This window comes from Podarcis cretensis (genome assembly GCF_951804945.1).
Source record: "Podarcis cretensis genome assembly, chromosome: 6".
NCBI lineage: Eukaryota > Metazoa > Chordata > Lepidosauria > Squamata > Lacertidae > Podarcis > Podarcis cretensis.
Genome location: NC_137175.1, coordinates 95435587 through 95452204, shown reverse-complemented (window position 1 = coordinate 95452204; position 16618 = coordinate 95435587). Strand labels below are relative to the sequence as shown.

At 43.4% G+C, this 16618-nt stretch overlaps 1 protein-coding gene across 1 annotated transcript; it reads left to right on the top strand.

Annotated features, from left to right (window-relative positions):
• Window positions 1-1144: 1144 nt before the first annotated feature.
• On the top strand, window positions 1145-15108 carry LOC307218731 (uncharacterized protein). The gene is made up of 7 exons (XM_079981509.1): window positions 1145-1676; window positions 6169-6243; window positions 6941-6985; window positions 8557-8640; window positions 9942-10010; window positions 12376-12414; window positions 13891-15108. The coding sequence occupies exons 1-7, from the start codon at window positions 1193-1195 to the stop codon at window positions 14706-14708; spliced, it is 1614 nt and encodes a 537-aa protein (XP_079837635.1). The 5' UTR covers window positions 1145-1192; the 3' UTR covers window positions 14709-15108.
• The last annotated feature ends 1510 nt before the right edge of the window (window positions 15109-16618 follow it).

Genomic DNA, 16618 nt, shown 5'->3' with positions numbered 1-16618 from the left:
TATATTTAATACATAAATAACCTTTTAAAAGGAAGAGAAATCTTAAAAGGATCTTAGTTTAAGAAAGAAACAGCTTTAGAAAAGACTTCCCAAAAATGTTCTGTTTCTGCCAGCCAGACCAGTTGCTTTTCCACTGCTCTTGACCTTCTTAACCTTAGGAAGAAGATATGGCTCATTTTACTATTTATCCACCCTTAATTTGTAGGGTCAGTGTAACCTTGGCTGTCAGCCTGTAATTCCCTTTTTACGACTTTGAGAATTGTTTTCTGCTATAAATCAGGGGGGCCCCTTGTCTAGGAGTAAAACATCTTGCCAAGGTTTTTAGGCAACTGGTCTTCTGCCTGGCATGAAACATTTGAAGATCTTTAAGCTCATTTTTAAAATACAAGCCCTGATTAAACATATAAGCTTTGATAAAAACTCAGGCTTATGATTAGATGCCTCATCGGCATATTCACACCGACACGTAACTAGGCTCCCGGCGTCGCCCTGCAACCCGATCCTGAGCTTCCCCAATTGTTTTATATTTCCACGGCGCCGCAGAAGGGTGCTTTAAAAACCTCCGCTCCCCTCCTGCCCGACCTATTTGCTCTCCCAAGCGGCGGCTGCAGCTGGGCCGGGCCTCCATCCCGCTCCAATCCCAAGACTAAAGCGCCGTCCCTTCGCCTCGCCCGAGAGGGCAACCCTCAGCTCGGCAAGGTAGGAGCCGGGAGAGCGCGGCGGCGCGGCCTCCTCTCTCGGGAAGCCGCTCGTTTCGCTCCGAGGCCGGAGAGGCGCCAAGGAGTAATATCCTGAGGAGGAGGAGGAGGAGGAGGAAAGTTGTGCTCGTGTGAATGCGCGAGTTCCGGGGAGGGAGGGAGAGAGACTGGGCAAGGGAGTGAGGTGGCCAAGCAGTCGGCGGAGGCCAGCGTGAGGAAGCGGAGTTTTATTTATTGACTATATTTGCACTGCTGAAAGTTGTGCTCGTGTGAATGCGCGAGTTCCGGGGAGGGAGGGAGACTGACTGGGCAAGGGACTGAGGTGGCCAAGCAGTCGGCGGAGGCGAGCGTGAGGAAGCGGAGTTTTATTTATTTACTATATTTGCACTGCTGAGAGGACGAGGCGGGTGGGGGTTTGAAGCCGGCCAGGCCCATATATTATCTCGGGCTGCCCGCCAAGGGCGGCCTGCAGCGCCCGGGGCGAGCGGGAGGCGATGCTGGGAGAGAGCCCGGCTGTTCCCTCAGGATCCGGCGGCGGCGGCGGGGCCTTCTGTCACGTGACGCCCAGGCCGCCCCTGAGGAGAACCGCCTCTCAAAATGGCGGCGGCGGCAGCATCGCCTCCACTCCCCTCAGCAGTTCCACTCCTTATTCCCGCCCGGCCGGGAGGAAGCCGCCGCCGCTGCCGCCGCCGCGGCGGGGAGTGACTTTCTCCGAGGAGGTGCTGGAGCACCCGGCCACGCCGGCGAGGAGGCTGCGGAGGAGGAGGAGGAGGATGAGGGGAGCGGAGGACGAGGACGACGACGACGACCAGCAGGAGCAGGAGGACGACGAAGGGGAGCCGAGCGAGGAAGCGACCCTCGCCGCGCCCTACGGCCTCCGCTCGGCCGGGAGGCGCCACCCGCCGACGCCGTTCAGGAGGCCGGAGAGGGCGGAGGGCAGGCAGGCCCCGCGAGAAGCTGCGGCCGCCTCCTCGGAAGGTGAGTGGGCAGCCTATCTGGCTCGCTTCGGTTTGGTCGAATAATAATAATAATAATAATAATAATATAATATTGAACTCATGATAACGTACCCGGCAGTGTTTCCCAACCTCGTGCCTCCAGCTGTTTTTGAACTACAACTCCCATCATCCCTGACTACCAAGACCAGTGGCAAGGGATGATGGGAATTGTAGTCCAAAAACAGCTGGAGGCACAAGGTTGGGAAACACTGAATTCCTCCCCGGCGAATTCAGCTGGGGAAAAAAGCCCTGTTTATTCTTCTTGTCAAAAGTTATATCCAGGCCCTCCTCCCAAAGGAGCCCAGGTTGTACAGACAGACAAACACTGTAAACTCTAGTTACAGATAGGTAGCCGTGTTGGTCTGCCATAGTCAAAACAAAATAAAAAAATTCCTTCCAGTAGCACCTTAAAGACCAACTAAGTTAGTTCTTGGTATGAGCTTTCGTGTGTGAAGAAGTGTGCATGCACACGGAAGCTCATACCAAGAACTAACTTAGTTGGTCTTTAAGGTGCTACTGGAAGGAATTTTTTTATTTTGTTTTGACTGTAAACTCTGTCAATGTCTTCTTTTTTGGTCAAAAGCCCTCAAAGCAGCGTGCCAAGTTAAAATGTTTAATAAGAATGTTAAAATGTTTAATGAAATTTGAAAGCAAGCCAATTACTTACATGTTAGCAGCCAGTGAGGTATAGTGGCTGTCGTGCTGGACTTGGAATGGAGAAACCCAGGCTGAAGTCCCCACTTAGCAAAAAAAAGCTTATTACTAGGTGGCCTTGTAACACCTAGTAACATTAGCCTATCACAGGGGACTATTGCTAAGGTGAAATAGGGAGGAACACCCAGTACGTTATCATGAGTTCAATAATTTTATTATTATTATTATTATTATTATTATTATTAAATTATTATTATTATTAAATAATAATAATAATATAATTATATAATTATTATTTATATCCCGCCCATCTGGCTGAGTTTCCCCAGCCACTCTGGGCGGCTTCCAATCAAGTGTTAAAAACAATACAGCATTAAATATTAAAAACTTCCCTAAACAGGGCTGCCTTCCGATGTCTTTTAAAGATAGGATAGCTGCTTATTTCCTTCACACCTGGTGGGAGGGTGTTCCACAGGGCGGGCGCCACTACTGAGAAGGCCCTCTGTCTGGTTCCCTGTAACCTCACTTCTCACAATGAGGGAACCGCCAGAAGGCCCTTGGTGCTGGATCTCTGTTTCCGGGCTGAACGATGGGGGTGGAGACGCTCCTTCAGGTATACAGGACTGAAGCAACCCTTCTTCCCCCAGCCGACGTTGGTGGGACTACAGCGCCCATCATCCGTGACCTGTTGGTTAGGGATGATGGGTTTTGTAGTCCAAGAACCTCTCCAGGGGCGGGATGCCCAAGGTTGAGGAAGGCTGGATTTGGGGCGGTGCAGGTGGTTTGCCTACACACATGGGCAAAACCAAGGGGGCACAACATTGGGAAGATTCACACAGGACTTTGCCCTTGCTCAGGGTGCCATATTACAAAAGGTTACCTGAAGTCTGCCTCTGCTGGATTGGAAGTCCAGTGGTTGGTGGCATCTCACGGCAGCCCCCTGATGGGGGGGGGGATGATGATGATAATGATGATGATGATAATTAATAATTTATTATTTATTATTTATACCCCGCCCACCTGGCTGGGTTTCCCCAGCCACTCTGGGCGGCTTCCAACAAAACACTAAAATACAATAATCTATTAAACATTAAAAGCTTCCCTAAACAGGTCTGCCTTTAGATGTCTTCTAAAAGTTTGGTAGTTATTTTTCTCTTTGACATCTGGTGGGAGGGCGTTCCACAGGGCGGGCACCACTACCGAGAAGGCCCTCTGCCTGGTTCCCTGTAACTTGGCTTCTTGCAGCGAGGGAACCACCAGAAGGCCCTCGGCGCTGGATGAGAGACAGCGGGGATCTTTGGCCCCCGAGGCGGCCCTTATGTGGCTGCCATTTTGGGGGGACAGCTGCTTTAAGATGCAAGTATTTCGGAGCCTCTCGCTAAAGAAGAGGTGAGGAGGACCTCCGGCTCTGCAGATGCTCTCAAAATTCCCAGCCGTGCTGGCCTTGGGACTCAACCCCTGGGGCAGCAGATCCCGAGGACAGAGATACTTATCCCCACCCTGCTTGTTTCTGAAGGAGCTCTTCTCCTTTTTCCTTGGGAGTGGTGGGGCACCATTTTGTGCCTTTCCAAAATGGCTTGGGCTGGCCCTCCTGATGGGTGTTAGGAGTCTTGGCACCTGAAGGGCCGGAGGTTCCCCACCCCAACCTAAAATAGTGTTAGGCCCAGTGAGAAATGTGGAGCTGAAGCAGCCTCAGAGTAAGCAAGCAAGTGGCCGGGGGAGCCCAGCCAGTCAGTCCATCCATCAGCCATTGCTGTTGGAAGTGGACGGACAAGGCAGGCAGGCAAGCACCATGTTGGCCTTTCTTGTGCTTGCTGTGTGCAATGCCTGCCTGGGAGCCGAGTGCCCGATGCCAAAGGGCAGCCTTTCCGCCATGCAGGCTTGGCAGGGCCTACTGCTGCCTCCCAAGGTGAGCAAGGAGCTGGCCTCACTTTCACTTTTGGCCAGCCTCTGCTGGGTTGCTAAGGCTGGGGGCATCCTCTTCCCACATTCCTGTGGGGCAGTATGAGGAGGCAACACTCTCTGGGGCAGTTAGGGCAGCTCAGAGACCATGGGTGGGGTCTGCTGCCGGGAGGACTCCCAAGGAGAGGGGAGAGGAGACTGAGGGAGCAAGGCAGGGTGTTTGAAAAGAGGCGAGGGGCTGCCAGCTCTGCAGACAAAGGGGTGATGTAACTGGGCTTCTGATGCTCAGAGCATGTTTCCCCGCAGCAGAGCCATGGAAAGAATGTCCTTAGTCAAGGCAGCTGTGGACTCATAAAGGTTGAAAACCTCTCCTTTAAGCTATTGGATCTCTTTAATGTTTTTTAGGGGTGTGTTGATCTGTAGAACTATTAACAATATTAAAAGTTGGAAGAAGGGGTGCTAGAACCAAAATAGGTTTTAAGATTTAAGATTAATTCTTCTTAAAATGATGAATCTTTCGTTTCCCCTCTTTAAGTTATTTGGTCTCTCGCAAGCACTCTTTCCAGTATATTGGGAGGAATTGACTTTTGCAGTGGTTTTTGTGTATGTTTACTCTAAACACAGCTCTACTGTGTTCACTGGAGCTCCCCCCCCCCCCCCCCGCCCCGGAGAATTGCCAATCAAATTATATCACTGGGCTGCAAACTCTGTATATGCTTATTTATTGAACTTGGTTGGGCTTACTTTTGAGAAGGCACAGTCAATTTTCACAAGCTGCAACAATTCTTAAGTTAGGTTTCTGTTTCCTTTTCCTCATTTTCATCTATTTTGAATGCACAGAAGGAAAGAATTGCGTAAACAATAAGTGACTAAGAAAAATGGTACGTGAGGGATGTCATGGTATGTTAATGGTTACTTTTTGCCTTTAGCTTATACAGTCATACCTTGGCTTAGACGCTTCAGGTTGCGTTTTTTTGGGTTACGGACGCGATGAAACCCGGAAGTATCGGAACGGGTTACTTCCGGGTTCTGGCAGTTGTGCATGTGCAGAAGCACTAAATTGTGCAGAAGCACCAAATTGCAACCTGCGCATGCGCTGACGCGCCGCTGCAGGTTGCGAACGTGCATCCCGCATGGATCACGTTCGCAACCCGATCATCCACTGTATATTGTTAGTTTCTAGCAATATCTACATGTCTTCTTAAAGTAAGTCATAGGCCCAGTTGCATATCATTGTAAAACAATACAGTGGTACCTCTGGATGCAAACGGGATCCGTTCCGGAGCCCCGTTCACATCCAGAAGCGAACGCAACTCGTGCCTGCGTGGGTTGTGATTCGCCGCTTTTGCGCATGTGCGTGACGTCATTTTGACCGTCTGCGCATGCATGGGTGGCGAAACCCAGAAGTAACAGAGCATGTTACTTCCTAGTCGCCGCAGCGACTGTTGTCTGTTGTCAGACATTGTTGCTTAATTGACATAATTATTAAAACTATTTTAATCAGATTCTGTCAATTCTTCTATGCCCCAAACATGGGAACTTGGGGACTTTACTTGTCATATAGTCATTATTATATCTCCTTTGAAAAATATGCTTAGCAAATAATGTTTTAATGATTCTGTGATCATTTGGCAGGGGAAAAAATTGGCTAACCAGTAGTAGATATTTGGAGCATTTCTTCATTACATCTTCAAAAATCTGCCTTACCTACCTATATTTAATGTTATGTCTTAGTGACAGGTGTATAAAACCTGTGAAGGCCAAATATTCAGTCTCTATTTCGGAGTCCTTAGGGTTGCATGTTCTACTTGTGCTCTTAAATTGATGCCTTTTCTCCGTAATTAAGGGATATGAGTGGCTTCAGTAGCTATTTGATTATTGAATTCTTTGCATTTCTACTTTGCTTCCTTTGGTAGGGAGTAAAAACATCTTGGGAATTGCAGATGACTCTGAGCTTGTTCGACCAGCTCTTAGAAGAAGTCCAAGAACAGGTAAAATATCTACAGTCTTGAGCAAAGTTGTGTTGCTCTATAATACTTGGATGTAATATGTACAGTGCTTACATGTACATATTCATGGAAATTCAGAAATCTGACTGGATTCAACTGATTCTGACTCTGGCTGTTCAGATTCATGTTTTATACAGCCTGTTGGCTGCTGCGTTTGCATGAGTCTGGAAACAAGTGTGGCTCCTTTTTGCATCTGAACTGAGAAACTATGGTTAGGATATGCTTCCAAGCAAGCCAGGATTTGGAAGTCATCTGTAAACAAATTGCTTCATATTTTTGAATGTCTGGAAATTGTTGGCTCCTTATTCAGATGCAATGGGAAGCTATGGTCAACTGCAGCTTGTTGCCCCGTTTCCACAAAGAGTGGGATAATGTGGGGTCAAAGAAGCTGTGTGCAGGTAAACAAAGCTCATGTATATCCTGGTTTATTATACCAGGATTTGATCGTCCAAACACATCCTCTGTAACAGATACCCAGCTCTTAATTTTTGTTCCTTTATTTATACCAATAAAATAAAGGAACAAAATATAACTTTGCATTTCCAAGAATTGTGGAAGCTAGAGCTGAAGTAAATGCATTTTCCCTTGTAGCGTTGAAATCTCACTTCAGAAATTGACCATCTTTCTTTTTTTATTCCTATTATATTGATTACTAATGAATAATTTCTTGTCTTAACAGGGCTTCCTTATGACCAAGCCAGAGACTCTACAAGAAATAAATCAGGTTGGACCACTTTCCTTTTGAATTTCAGAAAGGCAGCCATTATAATCTGGGACTTATGGCACCCTAAAGCATATTGTGGCACATGCTTTTGTGCGCCAGAACCCAAATTAATAGATGCATGGAGTGCTATCCCTACAGGGAGGTACATTCATGTCTACACATACAAACGGGTATGAAGGTATAATCTAACTGGTGGGACCCAGAGGTTTGTGAAATGCAGTAGTCTGTGGTGTTGCCTACACAGAACTCAAATTTATTTATACCTCACCCTTTAGTTATAAAACATTTCCAGGTATATTGCAAAAAGGTAGTAACTAAAGAAAATAGCAATTATTCAACAGATTTCTAATGCTACCATTTTATCAAAGATTAAAATTGCAGGCAAATTAAAAGGTCATTGCCTAGATCCATGATGACAATAAATTAGGAACTATAAGAGCTTCTCTTAATTGAGGAGCCACCTGTTTCGTTTGAGATGGTGACAGCATTATTGATGATATTTTTATCAGCATGTTCATGTTGGAGGAGGGCCTTCTTACAGGGGGGATTTAATTATTTATTAGTCATTACTGTTGGAGTAGACTTGACAGTGATTCTGTCCCAATGTGTTGTAGCCCAACATGTGTAGTAGGTCACACTTTGGATCTAGTGTTATCAATTAAACTGGAAGGTGGTCTAAATGGGATAAAACAAAATAAAAGAAAAAAATTCCTTCCAGTAGCACCTTAAAGACCAACTAAGTTAGTTCTAGGTATGAGCTTTCGTGTGCATGCACACTTCTTCAGATATCTGTAACTAAATGGGATATTTAGCTAAACTCCCATGTTATAACCAGATGGCTACCTGTTGAGGCTTAAGATTGTATGTAGTGTGTGTTCTTTTCTGCAAGCGTAGTACAGTGGTACCTTGTTACTCAAATGGCTTGGCTCCTGAACAAATCAGCTCCAGAATGCTGCAAACCCAGAAGTAAATGTTCCGGCTTGTGAACGTTTTTCGGAAGCCTAAAGTCCAACATAGCTTCCACAGCTTCTGATTGAGTGCAGGAAGCTCCTGCAGCCAATCAGAAGCCGCACCTTGGTTTTTGAACCGTTTCGGGAGTCAAACGGACTTCCAGAATGGATTACATTTGAGAACCAAGGTACCACTGTAAACCTATTCCTATGGTCTTCTGGAATCTAATTTCTGCATGTTCTTGGAGCTCCAGGTGGTCCTTTCAATACTTTGGTCACTTTGTGAAACATGGAAATGACCAGAACAATTGTTCCTGAGCATCCATTCCCATGCTGTTGAGCTGGCTAGACTGCTAATATGGACCTCCTATATTGAAGCAATTCTGCTCACTTCTAAGAAGTGTCTGAACTCAATTCAGTGTGGTGCTCTTTATGTGCGTATTTCTTAAAATTAAGTTCATTCTTGAAATATGCATTTAGTCCAAAGTAACTACTCATCTTAATGAATTAGTTGAAGCACATGGCTGACCAAACCTAAATCTAAAGATGGGGTTGTAAGTAAATATGGGATTAAATAGTTTGATTGCTTTAGGCTCTGATTCAATATTTGTATCTTTTCAGAACATGAAGCAAATGAAGTGGAGAGTGAAAACAGACCTGAAATCTGGCATGATAATTTTCAGTCAGCTAGCAGATTCATAGAAGGTAGCAGTTGCCTGTTTTCCTATTCCTGGCAGGGTGTCAGTTTGTTATGTGGTGCAGGATCTTTTTGTATTTTATCCACTGCAGTTTTCCGGAAATTTAGGCAGCTCATAATATAGAGCTATAATCTGTGAGGAATTCATTGCGGCACCCATAGATTGAAGTGTGCATATCCAAAAGCGGTTGTGTGCATTGCCTGAAACTTTGTTTGGATCAGAGCCTGTTCATGCAGGTAGCAGTTTGACATGCAATATAGTGATAAAACGTAAAATGACTCTTGATGCCAAACGCCGGTATTGTCCGCATTCTGTTCTCACAGTGGCACCAACCAAATACCAACAAGAAACTTGCAGGCAGAACAGAGCACAATAGCACTTCCCAGCATGTTGCTTCTGATCCTGGAAGTGGTATACAGCCACCATGACCAGTTGCTATTTAGTCTAGTTCTCCATGAATTTACCTAATATTTCTAAAGCTGTACAGGTTGGTAACCATCACTACAAATTCCACAGTTTAACTATGTGCTGTGTGAAGCAATTCCTTTTGTCTGTCTAGTATCATGAGAGAGAAAAGCTTATCTCTATTCATTTTTTTCACACCATGCCTAGCTTTATCATATCATATCATATCATATCATATTCCCCTCTTGCTTTTTTTTCTAAACTAAAAATCCCTAAACATTATAAACTTTTCTCAAAAAGGAATAGCTCCATCCCCTTGATCATTTTGGTGGCCCTTTTCTGGATTCCCCCCCCTCCCCCAAGCTCTACAATTTTTTGAGGTGCACTTACCATAACTGTTCACAGTATTCCAAGCACACCAAATCAACATTTTCACTGCATGACCATAAGGTCTCTTTCCTGGTTAGTCCCAGCAAGTGGAGACCAAATCTGTGGCTTGGGATTTTTTGCCCCACTGTGCATCACTTTACACGTGCTTACATTGACGCTTTGCATTGCCATTTTAATTGCCATTTCCCCAAGTTTACTTCCTTTTGAAACTCCTTGCTATCATTTTTTTGTTCTTATCATTCTGAACAATTTGGTGAAATCAGAAAACTTTGTAAGCTGCTAACCCTTAACCCACAGAGATTCTTACCTCACCTATCTGCTTAACTTTCTGATTGAACTATCGTCTGGGGCTCCCTGTGCCCCTAGAGCTGGGCTTCCTTGCAAGCTTGTCTTACTCTTATATCCTTAGCTAGCTTTCTCCATCTAGGGCTCCTTTTGCAGTTTTAGGATTGTGTTGGTTCCTTATATCACTAATGTGATGACGTATTTTTTTCTTGCATCCTCTTTTTTTAGATGCACATTATTTTGTTCAGAAACCACAAGGGCTTAATCAAAAGACAAAGTTAAGAGCGAGAACGCAAGGTTTGTATGGAACTTCAGTTTTTGTGTGTGGGCATTTTACCTGCTTTTATTTTAAAACTTTCATGTTTATAGCTGTAGGTTAAATGTGTTTCATTCCACATTACATGATTATAGAACACTGACAGGATGATATGGTAGATCTAGTTCTGGGTTGGAAGGTAAAAGAGGAGAGATTTAAGACATTGGTTTGGCAGTGGTATATAATTAAATAATTAAATAAATAAATACAGACAGACAGACCTTGTTAGTCTGAAACATTGGGTTGTACCCAATGAAGTTACCCTGTTTGTACAAGGATTTCCACTTGCACAGTGGAACTTCCTTGTGCTCCCCTCTCCCAAAGTGCCCCCCTATGTGGCTCTAGAAGGTGGAGGAATCCCATAGAACAGGTTTGAGGGCAAGAGAGTCGGGGAAAGTTCTGTTGCACACGTGGAAATCCTTGCCCAAACAGGATGACTTTATTGGACATAGCCTGTGGTTGAATAAGAGAATTCCCCTGCGTTCTTCTAAACAGATGCATTTTTGTTGAAAGTATATCTAAATGTGAGGTCTGAATTCATAAGTATATAATGTTCATATTGTCCTAGGTAGGTGTGATAAGTGTAAAATATTCCAGTACTATGTTTTGGCAGCAGTGCATGGAATTGGCATTAAACCCAATATATTTCTCTTGAAATATATGCCCCACTTCATACCTGTTGTCCCAAACCTATTTCCTTCACCTATTCCCCCTTGCATAGATACTTTCACTAAAATAAGCAAGTGTAATGAGGTTTATGTAAGGAAGACTCTAAGCTCTGTTGAAGGCTTTGGGCAGGGAAACAGAAATATTAGGTCCTATCGTGAGATCTTTTTTCAATTTTTTCTGTGGGGGAAAAATGGAAATATAGGAGTAAACAGGGGGAGAAAAACCTTGAACTTTTATTTTTGAATAATTAATGAAAGACTTTTTAAGGCAGGGTTTTAAGATAATGTGTTGACTACAGTTCACTTTCTCAAAATGGGTCCCAGGAATGGTTTCAGATAGTGGTAGCCTTCAGCCATCATGGCAAGCTATGTTTAAGTGTCACAAACAAGTTGTATTTGTAGTGAGCCTCTGGCTCGGGTTCTTCTTTCTCTTCCCACATAGTAAGGAGGAGGCATTCATTGAATTAAAACCAGCGGGTGGTGCTGTGGGTTAAACCACAGAGCCTAGGGCTTGCCGATCCCCGTGATGGGGTGAGCTCCTGTTGCTCGTTCCCTGCTCCTGCCAATCTAGCAGTTCAAAAGCACAAACTACAAGTAGATAAATAGGTACCGCTCCGGCGGGAAGGTAAACGGCTGCTCTGGTTCGCCAGAAGCAGCTTAGTCATGCTGGCCACTTGACCCGGAAGCTGTACGCCAGCTCCCTCGGCCAGTAAAACGAGATGAGCACTGCAACCCCAGAGTTGTCCGCGACTGGACTTAACAGTCATGGGTCCCTTTAACTTTACCTTTACTTTAACAATGAGTCATGAAGCTGGCTTGCTTAAACTAGTCTTAGTTAGTGTTAACTAAACTTTCAGATTTGGACAGCACAGGGAACTGAACTTAACAAAAAGTGGAAACAAAGTTCCTGAAACCCTCTCTACCTAAATGCATAGCTAGCCTTAGGCATTCCTGACAAAAGAGCCATGACATACTGTTATGTCCAAACATGGCTATTGTATTGGGTAATTACTAATACTGCTCGGCTAAATACTTATGAAGACTTGCAAACAGTTTGAAGAGGGATAATTGTTTGTAGTATGTACCACCTTGCCACTGTTTCCTCAAAGTGATGCAGGGTGTGTTTTTTTGTTTCATCTTTTTGGATAATGTTGACTGGAATGGAGTCTTGTTTTCTTTACCCAAATAATAATACTTGCTTTTATTTATTGTAATGCTTCCTGTTTTTCCAACTGGCAAAAATACATACATTTAGTACAGTATTTTAAAGATGGAACAGAGAAAGCTGTTGCATTTGTAACAATTTGAACAAAATGTAGATACTTAAATTGTGCTATACACTATAAACTAAGGCATTTATACTCTGCTACATTTATTATGTAATAAGTTATACAGAATATGTTTTATAGCCTTAAAACAGCAAAGCAGATTTACAACTGAGAAAAATGCATGTTTGGGTTTTCCAGAAATTATAAATATTATAACTACTTGGATTCAAATATGAATTCCTGTTGTGCTGTTCTCCCGTTGCCTTATGAATATGATGTGAATATTCCTCTTTTTGTAGGAAGACAATTTGGATCATGAAGTTTATGGAATTTATTTATTTATGGAATTTTATTTGAAAATAATTGGATTGGTTTGCACTTAAATCTCTTATCTTTGGTTTGTATTCTAGCCCATGTGCCAAAGAAACAACCACACGTTGCTCCCAAAAGTAAGGTATTTTCCTCTTTCAGACTTTGTGTAGTTGTTGTGGTGTCTGTTTGTACCACTGATAAAATCTAGTGGTTTTATTTACTGAAATGTGTTTGACAACCTTGCACCTCTGTAATTATGTATGCAGACTTGCTTGTCTAGAATCTAGGCTTTTAATCGGGTGGGGAACCATTTTGCCTCAATGGGCTAGATCTTTCTCCACTCCACAGGCCAACTTTCATTGGGTGGGAAAAGATTGACATGCTGGGATGTTCTGCCCATGTGTCAAAATTCTGTTGTTTAGCGCTTGGGTACTACAGCTCAAGGGGCTTTTCTAGTCTTATGCTGGGCATAAGGTTGGCAAAATTGCTTTCTGCAGGGATTGGTTGCGCAGTTAGATTTCTGATAGGGAACTTGGTTGCACAACCAATCCAGCATGCTTGAACACTCTTCCCATCAAAGGAAGAGCAGTTACTTCAATTCTGCTTCCTGCAGAGTTGTTCAAGCAGGAAAAAATGTACAATAGACATTTTCCTTTTGAATGAGGGAATAGCTTTAAAATATCTTAAAACATAGCTTGTTCCTTGTGGTGTAAAAACACTACCAGCTAAGCATTATTTCTGGTGATCTATTTCTGTTGTGATGGAATAGGGAAGGGCTATAGCTCAGTGGTAAAGTACACATGCAAAAGGCCCCATGTTCAGTCCACAACAGTTCCAGATAGGACTAGGAAAGATCCCTGTCTGAGACACTGGAGAGATTCTGGCAGGTGGGGATAAACTACACATTACACTGAATGTGAATTTGTGCAGTTGCACCTTTTTGTAAAAAAAGAAAAAAAATGCAGACATGGGGTCTCACTACAGGTGGGGTCAATTGTTACTGGGCTGCACCTGTTAAGAGGATATGTTACCCCTTTCCCTCCCTAAGTCATATTTAGGAGGAAATCTCCCCCCTCCCCTGCAACTATGAGGCAGATCCCACTTGGTTATGAACAGGAGGTTGTTTCCTTCCAGCAATCTTATCTGCAGATGTTCACAATCCACAAGGTGGTTGGGGAGAATATTTATTTCACTCACTTTAGCAGACAAATCTATTGGTTGAGACTGGAGAATTTTGACATAAAGATGTATTTTTTCCAGCAGAAACAAGCTTGCAATGAACAATAATGGAGAAGCCATAAATACTGCCAAATACTGACTTTAAGAATGCCCGCTTGTGCCATGTGTGAGATTTTCAGTCCCAATATTTCATTTATGAACATTTTTCAAAAAGCAAGCTTGAATTTGAACTTGTTAAAGTTAACACTTTAGGGACATTTGCTTTTTGCTGTTTTTCTGGGGAAGTCCAATTCTTTTGAATTGTCAATAGTGTGCCTTCCAATCTGCCTGAAATGGTGATGAAATCAGCCAGAATAATAAAAGCAACTTCTAAAATGAAACTCAGATGTATGTATTTTTTCTCATCCTTTGTTTTGTGTATATGTGTGCACTAGGTTCTAAGCAGTCTAATCGGGGACACGCATTTGCATGGATTCTGCCACTTATAGTAGTAGTAGTAGTAGTTTGCCTTGCTGGTGGTGGATGGTATGTGCTTCAGTATTCATCGTACCGTAGTTTGGAAAATAACCCGCAAACTGAAGCCCTGAAAGCATTTCAGAAACAAATGAGAGATCTCATGAGCAGCTACCCAAGTCAAGACAAAAAGTTGTGGAAGGGAATCCAAGTCATCTTGGAGAAACGCCTCAACTCTTCTCAACCGTTTTTGCAACCAGCTGTTTTATTGTTCACTGCTGCAAAAGAAGCTGAAGATGCCCTGAAATGTTTAAGCAACCAGCTTGCTGATGCTTTCTCATCCTCGCAGCGCGCTTCTACAATAAAAATTGATGGGGCCAGCAAAGCCACTCTAGACAGTGATGATGTCAAACTCCTTGTGGACGAAGAGTTGAGTTCTGGGTTCAAGGGAGGCAGGAAGGTGGCAGTAGTGCATCGATTTGAGTTGCTGCCTGCTGGTTCCACCCTGATATTTTACAAGTACTGTGACCATGAGAATGCAGCATTTAAGGATGTTGCCTTACTTTTAACTGTTCTTCTGGATGAGGAAACTCTAAGAAAGGACCTTAGCCCACTGCAAGTTGAGGAGAAAGTGAGGGACTTCCTCTGGGCTAAATTTACCAACTCAGACATGCCAGGTTCCTATAAGCACATGGACACAGACAAACTGAGTGGGCTGTGGAGCCGCATATCCCACCTGGTCTTACCTGTGTGGCCTGAAAATGTCCTTCCTCAGGAAAACTGTTTGCAGGTGAAATAATATTTTTGTAAGAGAGAATGAAAACAATACAGCATGTACATCTATTAATGGCTGGATAGGGTGTGTATTTCCAGCTTGGTAATCAGAACTGACTCTTAGGTGTGTGCTTCAAAATTTTAAATCTGCTTTATTCCTTTCCAAATAAGCTGGAAATTCACATATTAAGAACTTGTAGAGCATAACATAGTTCTGTTTATGTGACACTCCTGTAATTCTTAGAGTTCAGGACCTTGCATCTCAAAAGAATATGGATTGCTAGAACTACTTAACAATTTGAAGTCCTTTCAGAGAATACTGCAAATGGGAGCAACAAGTTAATGAATAGTAATAAGCACATGGCTCTGTCTTCTTTGTACTTGAAGTGTATTAGAATAAAATGCAAACTCAAAGGTGTCACTAATACTTCGTATATCCAGTAACAACTCTTGTCATCCATTTACCAAAATCTCGGATGGACTAACTCTCCTATAATTGCAGGCTCTTGGAGTTTGCTTTAGCCACGTCCTGTTGTTGGGTTTGATTAACATAATGATGCAATTCAAATTTCTAGTCAGGAGTGGCAGGCCTTCACATACAAGCACAAATGCCCTGTCCAGATTCTATCTTTGGGATTGTCTTCACAATGCTAGTATTTTTAATCCAGAACTACAAGGCTCGTCAATCTCTGTTGACCCACTGACCAATATGAATTTCCTTTTGCATATGGGAGTCCCAGGTGGACAAGATGCAGCCTTTGTAAACACACATTTTTGCACTTGTCCCAAAAGGAGTGACGGAATCACTGATTTAGATTAACCCATAGTTCAATCAAGATTTTTAAAAGTGTTGTACTGCTGTACTTCAAGGTCCTTCCTTTCTCAAAATAATTCACTCTTCTGAAACTTATGAATATTAAATATTAAATATTATTTTAGATAAGCACAGGTTTTAAAGGTGCCTTTGCGCTGGGCAGAACTAACTTATTGCAGAAATGAAGACTAAAGTCCCCCCCTCCCCCAAGGTTTGGATTCCTGCCCCGCAGGAAGATGGAACTTTCCATGTAAAATTTGAATCTGACAACTGGTAAAGTGTGACAGCCCACATAACTTCATTCCAGACAGTCTTCAGTTTATGTCAGGCTATACATCTTAATTGTATATGAATGTATGTACTTGAATGTAAATGGTAATGTGCAAACCTCAGGACTTTGATACTGATTCTTATGTAATTGAGCCACTTGGATTTTACTGTGTTTGAGAAACTTGCAAAACCTGCATTTTCAAAATATGTTCTCAGCACATTTGTCCTCCTTCTTTTTGAAGATTCACCAGAGTGCCATTCTTTGTCCCCAAGTGTATCTACAGTAAGTGGATTTTAACCGCGGAAACTATGGCCGCCTCTGGAAGTGCTAGAAAAGCCCCTAGCCATGTTCTGTAGAATGTTTTTTCTTTATTTGGGAGCTTTTGCACATGATGCAGCTACACATTCCTTCCTGACTCAAGGTCAGAAATGCTTTAGCGGCTTAAATTAAAACTGGCTGTCATACCTTGAAGTGAAGATTCCTGGGGTCTAACACTGAATACACCTTTTTTGAGTGTGGAGCACAAGCAGCAGCCCAGGGTCTTGAAGTTTTCTAGGCCAGGAACTCATAACTTGTAGAGCTCAGGTCACCTGCAGCTCCCAAAGTGTCATTTGGTGTGGGAGGTATGCCCTTCTGAGCAATGGTGTTGGGAAGCTGCTACCGGAAGAGGGATTTGCTCAAAATTGGATAGAGGTTCACCTTTGTACCATTCCCCCAAGAGTGTCTCACCCCCCTCTCCATCCCATAATATTCAGAAGGGCCCAGTCCTCCAGAAAAGCTTTCAGAAAGGGGAAATCTCCCTTCCATTTACTTGTTAACCTGGGATCTAGTTGCACTGTATATAGTTATA